The sequence below is a fragment of the Budorcas taxicolor genome, chromosome 1, assembly GCF_023091745.1.
Source record: "Budorcas taxicolor isolate Tak-1 chromosome 1, Takin1.1, whole genome shotgun sequence".
NCBI classification, from domain to species: Eukaryota; Metazoa; Chordata; class Mammalia; order Artiodactyla; family Bovidae; genus Budorcas; species Budorcas taxicolor.
Window position 1 is genome coordinate 121,761,948 of NC_068910.1, and position 8,657 is coordinate 121,770,604.

General features: G+C 35.3%; 1 protein-coding gene across 1 annotated transcript in view; it reads right to left on the reverse strand.

Annotated features, from left to right (window-relative positions):
* Positions 1-8,645, reverse strand: part of SLC9C1 (solute carrier family 9 member C1) — a 163,644-nt gene extending 154,999 nt beyond the window's left edge. The window contains exon 1 of the mRNA XM_052645033.1: positions 8,535-8,645. Coding sequence (XP_052500993.1) covers positions 8,535-8,645 — 111 coding nt within the window. The remainder of the gene's footprint in view (positions 1-8,534) is intronic.
* Between the last annotated feature and the right edge of the window lie 12 nt (positions 8,646-8,657).

Sequence of the window (8,657 nt, forward strand, 5' to 3'; positions counted from 1 at the left end):
AAAGTTAATAGGAGGAAAGAAATCATAAAGATTAGAGCAGAAATAAACAAAACAGAGATTTAAAAAATAACAGAAAAGATCAATGAAACTAAGAGCTGGTTCTTTGAAAAGATAAATCACTAAACCACTAGACTGATAAGAAAAACAGGATGGGTTCAAATGAATAAAATCAGAAATGAAAGAGAAGTTACAGCTGACACTGCATCAATACAATCTCCTAAGACTGAAACAAGAAATTGAAAGTATAAACAGACCATTTACCAATCATGAAATTAAATCAGTAATTAAAGAAAATCCCAGCCAAAAAAAGACCAGAGCTAGGTAGCATCACAGGTGAATTCTAACAAACATTCAGAGAACAGTTAACATATATCTTTCTCAAATTATTTCAAAAAAATTTGGAGGAAGAAATGCTTCTAAATTCATTTATGAAGCTAGCATCATTTGGATACCTCAAGCATACAAAAGCATCATAAAAAAGAAATTATAAGTCAATATCACTGATGAACATAGATGCAAATTTCCCCAACAAAATATTAGCAAACTAATTCAACAATACATTAAAAGGATCATATAACATGATCAAGTGGGATTTATCCCAGGGAGATAAGGATGGGGTACAATATCTGCAAATCAATCAAATGTGACACATCGCATTAACAGATTGAAAAATAAAGATCAGGTGATCATCTCATAGACGCAGAAAAGCTTTTACAAAATTCAACCTTCCTTTACGATAAAAACTCTCAACAAAGTAAGTAAAGAGAGAACTTACCTCAAATAATAAAGGTCATATGACAAACCCACAGCTAACATCATACTTAATGATAAAAGGCTAAAAACAGTTTCTATAAGATGAGGAACAAGAGAAGAAAGACCACTCTTGCCACTGGTATTCAACACATTATTGGAAGTCCTAGCCACAGCAACCAAATAAGAAAAGACATAAAAAGAGATCTGGATTGGAAAGGAAGTAGGAAACTTGTCACTGTTGCAGATGACATGATACTATATAGAAAATGCTAAGGATGCCATCAACAAACTATTAGAACTCATTAATGAATTCAGCAAAGTTTCAGTATACAAAGTTAATATATAGAAATCTGTTCCTTTTCTATACATTAAAAATGAATTATTGGAAAGAAAATTAAGGACATAATCCTATTTACAATTGCATTAGAAAGGATACAATACATAGAAATAAATCTAATTAAGGAGGCCAGACCTAGAGCCAGACATCCTGGAATGTGAAGTCAAGTGGGCCTTAGGAAGCATCACGATGAAGAAAAGCTAGTGGAGGTGATGGAATTTCAGTTTGCTATTTCAAATCCTAAAAGATGATGCTATGAAAGTGCTGTATTCAATATGCTGGCAAATTTGGAAAACTCAGAAGTGGCCACAGGAATAGAAAAGGTCACTTTTCATTCCAGTCCCAAAGGAAGGCAATGCCAAAGAAAGCTCAAACTACCACACAATTGCACTCATCTCACACACTAGTAAAGTAATGCTCAAAATTCTCCAAGTCAGGCTTCAGCAATACGTGAACCGTGAACTTCCTATGTTCAAGCTTGTTTTAGAAAAGGCAGAGGAACCAGAGATCAAATTGCCAACATCCACTGGATTATTGAAAAAACAAGAGTTCCAGAAAAACATCTATTTCTGCTTAATTGACTATGCCAAAGCCTTTGACTGTGTGGATCACAAATGAACTGTGGAAAGTTCTGAAACAGCTGGGAATACCAGACCACCTGACCTGCCTCTTGAGAAATCTGTATGCAGGTCAGGAAGCAACAGTTAGAACTGGACATGGAACAACAGACTGGTTCCAGATAGGAAAAGGAGTATGTCAAGGCTATATCCTGTCACTCTGTTTATTTAATTTATATGCAGAGTACCTCATGAGAAATGCTGGGCTGGAGGAAGCACAAGCTAGAATCAAGATTGCCAGGAGAAATATCAATAATCTCAGATATGCAGAGGGCATCACCCTTATGGCAGAAAGTGAAGAGGAACTAACAAGCCTCTTGACAAAAGTGAAAGAGGAGAGTGAAAAAATTGGCTTAAAGCTCAACATTCAAAAAATGAAGATCATGGCATCTCGTCCCATCACTTCATGGCAAATAGGTGGGGAAACAGTGGAAACAGTGGCTGACTATTTTTTTGAGCTCCAAAATCACTACAGATGGTGACTGTAGCCATGAAATTAAAAGACGCTTACTCGTTGGAAGGAAAGTTACTACCAACCTAGACAACATATTAAAAAGTAGAGACATTGCTAACAAAGGTCTGTCTAGTCAAAGCTATGGTTTTTCCAGTAATCATGTATGGATGTGAGAGTTGGAGTATAAAGAATGCTGAGTGTCGACAAACTGATGCTTTTGAACTGTGGTGTTGGAGAAGACTCTTGAGAGTCCCTTGGACTGCAAGGAGATCCAACCAGTCCATCCTAAAGGAGATCAGTCCTAAGTGTTCATTGGAAGGACTGATGTTGAAGCTGAAGCTCCAATACTTTGGCCACCTGATGCGAAGAGCTGACTCATTCGAAAAGACCCTGATGCTGGGAAAGATTGAAGGCAGGAGGAGAAGGGGACAACAGAGGATGAGATGGTTGGATGGCATCACCAACTCAATGGACATGAGTCTGGGTAAACTCTGGGAGTTGGTGATGGACAGGGAGGCATGGCGTGCTGCAGTCCATGGGGTCACAAAGAGTTGGACATGACTGAGCAACTGAACTGAACTGAAGGAGGCAAAACACCTGTACTTGGAAAATTACAAGACCATGATAAAGAAATTGGTAACAACACAAACAACTGGAAAGATATACCATGTTCGTGGATTGGAAGAATTAAAATTGTTAAAATGACCATACTACCCAAGGTGTGCTATAGTTTCAGTACAATCCCTAACAAAATACCAATGGCATTTTCACAGAATTAGAACAAATGTTCCTAAAATTTGTATGAAAACACACACAAAAAAACCCAAATAGCCACATCTATCTTTAAAAAGTAGAACAAAGCTGGAAGTATCATACTCCCTTATTTCAAACAGTACTATGAAGCTACAGTCATGAATGCAATATGGTACTACCACACAAACAGATACATAGATTAATGGAACAGAATCAGAATCCAGAAATGAGCTCACACTTATATGGTCAGTGAATCTACAACATAGGAGGCAAGAATGTACAATAGCAAAAAAGACAGCATCTTCAATAAATTATGTTGGTAGTAAAAGCTAGAGAGGTATATTCAAAAGAATCATACTGGACTACTTTCTCACACCACATACAAAAACAAGCTCAAAATGAATTAAAGATGTAAATGTAAAACTGGACAGCATAAAACTCCTAGAAGAATATATAGGCAGTAAGCTCTTTGACATCAGTCTTAGCAATATTTTTTTGACTCTGTCTCTTCAGGCAAGAGAAACAAAAACAAAAATGAACAAATGGAACTACATCAAACTAAAAAGCTTTTGTACAGTGAAGGAAACTAACAAAATGAAAAGGCTCTCTACTGTTTGGGAGAAGACTTTTCAAACAATATATCTGATAAGAGGTAAATATCCAAAATACATAAAGAACTCATGTAACTCACCATCAAAAACAACCCAATTAAAACTGAGAATAGGACCAGAATAAACATTTTTTCCAAAGAAGACATAGAGATGGCCAACAGGCACATGACATCGGGATCAACATCACTAATCATCGGGGAAATGCAACTCACGACCACAGTAAAATCTCACCTCACACTTGAGAATGGCTCAAGAGAATGGCTATCATGAAAAAAAACAACAAAAAAATGTTGGTGAGGATGTAGGTAATAGAGAACACTTGTGGAGATGTACAGCCAGGCTCCTCTCAAAATATTAAAAATAGAACTACCATATGATCCATAAATTCTACTCATGGGTATATATAAAAAAAATGAAAACAGAAATTTGAAAAGATATGTGCCCCTATGTTCATTGCATCATTAATTGCATCATTATTTACAATAGCCAAGATATGAAAGCAACCTAAGGTCCCATTAATAGATGAATGGATAAAACGATTTTGTACTATGTACAAATCTGTACTATTTGTACAGATGCACTATTGCTAAGTCACTTCAGTCATGTCTGACTGTTTGCAACCCAATGGACCTAGCCTGCCAGGTTCCTCTGGAACCTGGATTGAATTCTCCAGGCAAGAATACTGGAGTGGGTTGCCATTTATTACTCAACCATAAAAAGAATTAAATATTTCCATCTGTGACAACATGAGTGAATTTAGATAGTATTATGCTAAATGACTTGTCAGACAGAGAAATATCAGTACCACATGATTTCATTTATATGTGAAATCTGAAAAAAAAACAAAGGAACAAACATAACAAAATAAAAATAGTGATAGATACAGAAGGTTGTCAGAGGGGATGGAGTGGGAGGATGAAAGAAATAGATTAGGGAGATAAGGATGTACAAACTTCCAGTTACACAATAAATCAATCAATCACAGGTATGAAAGGTATAGTGTAGAGAATATAGTCAATAATCATGTAAAAGCTTTTTATGGTCTAGATGATAGCTAAACTTACTGTGGTGAACATTTTGTAATGTATAGAAATATTGAATCAGTATGTCGCACACTAGGAACCAGCATAGTGTTGTAAGTCTATTATACTTCAAAAACAAACAAACAAGTCCATAGTGAAAGAGATCAGATTTGTGGTTGCCACCAACAAGAAGGTGGGGGAAGAGGGAATTAGATGAAGCTGGTCAAAAGGTACAAATTTTCAGTTATAAGATAAATAACAGGGATGTAATACATACCATAATGTGATACTTCACATTAACAGAATAAAGGATAAAAATCACATGATCATCTCAACACACTAGAAGAAACATTTGACAAAATTCATCACCCTTTCATGATAAAAACTCTTAACAAACTAGGAATAGAAGGAAAGTATCTCAACATAATTAACGGCATATGTGAAAAGCCCATAAATAACATCCCACTCGACAATGAAAAAATGAAATATTTACCTCCACAATAAGGAACAAAGCAAGGAGACCCATGCACGTCTCTTCTATAGTACTGGAAGTCCTAGCCAGAGCAGTTAGGCAAGAAATAAAAAGCATAACAATCAATAAGGAAGAAGTAAAACTGTCCCTTTTGCAGATAGCATGATCTTACATATAGAAACCACCCCTGCCTAAAAAAAACCTATTGGAACAAACAAATTCAATAGTTATAGGATATGAAATTAATAGACAAAAATTTGGTGTTTCTACATATAATTTATACAACAAATTATTTTATTTTCCAAAAAGAAAATTAGGAAAAACAATCCCATTTACAATAGCATCAAAAGGAATAAAATTCTTAGAAATATATCTAACTAAAGAGGTTAAAGAATTGTAGGTTATCATATTAAGTGAATTAAGTCAGAGAAAAACAGGTATTATATAAGATCACTTATATGTGGAATCTAAAAAAGTAATATAAGTAAATTTATTTACAAAACAGAGTTAGACTCACAGATATGGATAACAAACTTATGGTTAACAAAGGGGATGGTGGGGACAGAGAGGGAGAGATAAACTAGAAGTTTGGGGTTAACATATATTCACTACTATGTTTAAAATAGATTAACAATAAGGACCTACTGTGTAACTCAGGGAACTGTATTCAGAATCCTGTAATAACCTATAATGGAGAAGAATGTGAAAAAGTATATATAAATACACACACACATATATGTATGAAAGTTGAAAATGTTAGTTACTCAGTTGTGTCCAACTTTTTGTGACCCTCATTGTCTATAGCCCACCAGGCTTCTCTGTCCTTGTAATTCTCCAGGCAAGATACTGGAGTGGGTTGCCATTCTCTTCTCCAGGAGATCTTCCCAACCCAGGGATCCAACCCTGGTCGCAATGCAGGCAGATTCTTTATCATCTGAGCCACTATGAAAGCCCACACATATGTATGTATGTATGTATAGTATAGTATATATAAATGAATCACTTTGCTGGACACCTGAACTAACACAACACTGTAAATTAACTATAATTTTTTAAAAAATTTATTGGAGTGTAGTTGATTTATACTGTTGTATTAGTTTTGGCTGTACAGCAAAGTGGATAAATCATACATATACACATACCCACTCATTTTTAGATTCTCATATAAGTCATTACTGGAGGAGGGCATGACAACCCACTCCAGTATTCTTGCCTGAAGAATCCTGTGGACAGAGGAGCCTGGTGGGCTATAGTCTATGAGGTCACAGAGTCAGATACAACTGAAGTGACTTAGCACATACGCAGAGTTCATTACAGAACCCTGAGTGTAGCTCCGTGTGCTATATGGTAGGTCTTCATTGGTTGAAAGTTAAAGTGAAAACTATAAAACATTAATGAAAGAAATTAGAGAAAACACAACAAGTGAAACAACATTCCATGTTTATGAATTGAAAGGCTTTACATTGTTAAAACGTCAGTTTTAAAATTCTTATGACCAATCTGTCATTTTCAGAATTTTTTCCATCTTGTATTACATTTTTATGTCTATTTCCTAAACATATACATCTTGGTAAAATTCTCACTTATCTCTCAAAATCTCATTATCTTCTTAATCCCTTCCATGAAGATGTGAATTATTAAATTATCTAATTATAAACATACAATTTTGGGGAATTTGCTTTTTTTTTTAGGCAGTTATAAGTTTTGATGAGTTATCCTTTCTGCTTATCTTTCCATAAAGCATCTGCCTGGACTAATTTTTTCTTTTTTATAGAATACTTCTTTTGAAAATATTTTAAAGGAGAATCTCAATATAATTTCTGAAATTTCTATGCTTAACAAAATATTGTTTTCATCCTGTCATTTTATAATATTTTGCTAATAAAATTTAGGACAGAGTTCTTCAGTAGATTTTAAGAATTGAGGTCCAGCAAAATATCACCCACAAAATATCATCTACGTACTTGGGAGGAAAAAAGAATAAATAAAGTTTAAAAATAAAGTGATAGAAAAAGATAAAACTGGCAACGTCAAAGAATAATCTTAAAATGGTGTACATATATGTTTAGGAAAAGTCACATATACGGTTTATAGCACACTATTAAAAATAACCCTCCCTAAAATGGAAAACAAACAAATGTCTAGTAACAATAGTATAGATAAATAAATGTGGCATTTAAAGAATGGGATCATATACAGCAATGAGAATGAGTGAGCCACAATTACATGCAATAACATGGATAAAATGTTTAAATCTACTGTTGAGTAAAAGAACGAAGATACAAATGAGGACATTGTCTATGATGCTATTTATATGAAGTTCACAAACAGATAAGTCTAGCCTATGATGCTGAAAGTAAGAGTGGTGGAAAGGTGGCAGTGACAAAAAGGGTAGTCAAAGAGAGGGCAGGCTCTGATGAACAGGGAATGGTAAGTTTTTATCTGCTTCTGGCTATGCACGTGTATTCACTCTATGACAAATATTGGGTGCTCATGATGTATGCATTTCACCTTGTGAACAACACATTTAATAAAAAAATTTTAAGTATTTAAAAAAATGATACTTTTGTAGTAGTTGTTACAAAAGACGAAGTAGAGTTCAAAGTTATTTTTTCTTCCATATTTTGAAAGTTAACTCATTGCCTTCTTGCATCCAGCGCTGCTTTGTGACATTTAAAGTCACTTTGATTCTTTTTCTTGGTGTCTCTACTTGTCATGTTTGAAGCTTTAAGAGTTTTCTTTCAGTTTCCTTAATTTGACCTTTAATTTCGCTATATAAATTACCTTTCTCTTATGTATATTGTTTGCCGCTCCGTGAATATTTTAGTCCTTTCAGTGTTTGTTTTTCTGGAAAAAAAAATCAGTTATTATTTTATTTACTGCCCTGGAATTTGCAGCCTTAAGTATAATAGAAGCTCTGTCCCAATACCTTGTCGTAGGTGTGGTGGTCAGGGGTGGTGGTCGGGAACACAGAAAAGGCTATAGAAATTGAACACTTCATTGATCTGTCTTTTGTTTAAGAGCCAAGAACTCCGGAGCTTGTTACAATAAGAAAAATCGTCATCATCAATGCAAGTGGAAGAAAATTTCTCACAGCAGAGAAAAAAAAAAGTCACATTAATAAAGGAGAGATCATTACAGCATTGATGGTTTAAATACATAATTTGATTCTGGATACAAATAAATACACATTTGCTTTGCAAATTTTCTATTGGTTAAATTTAGCTTCCAAATATTTGAGTTTTTCGAGATGGTAACTGGGGAAACTGTAACATTTCTCAAAAATCATTTCATACTTGGGTGGTCCACAACGCAGCCTGTCATTCCTTCAAGCACCACGCAGTGAGGCAATTCATGTCTTCCCACCCCCTCCTTTCCCTTTCTTTGTCTGTATAATGAAAATGGAAACTATCTTTTTCCAAACACTTGCTCAGTCTTACCAGTTGCAACCTATAAAAACGGGGAAATGCTTTGAAGACGGGAAAAGATGAGTACTAGTTAATCTCCCTTTATACCTCTGCGTTGGGGACTAGGGGTGGGCGGGTAGAGGCGGGCGCCCAGCGGGGGCGGGGCCGGAGCCGGGGCGGAGGAGGAGTTAAGCAGCGAATCCGTGGGGAGCAAGGCATCGTCGCTCCGCG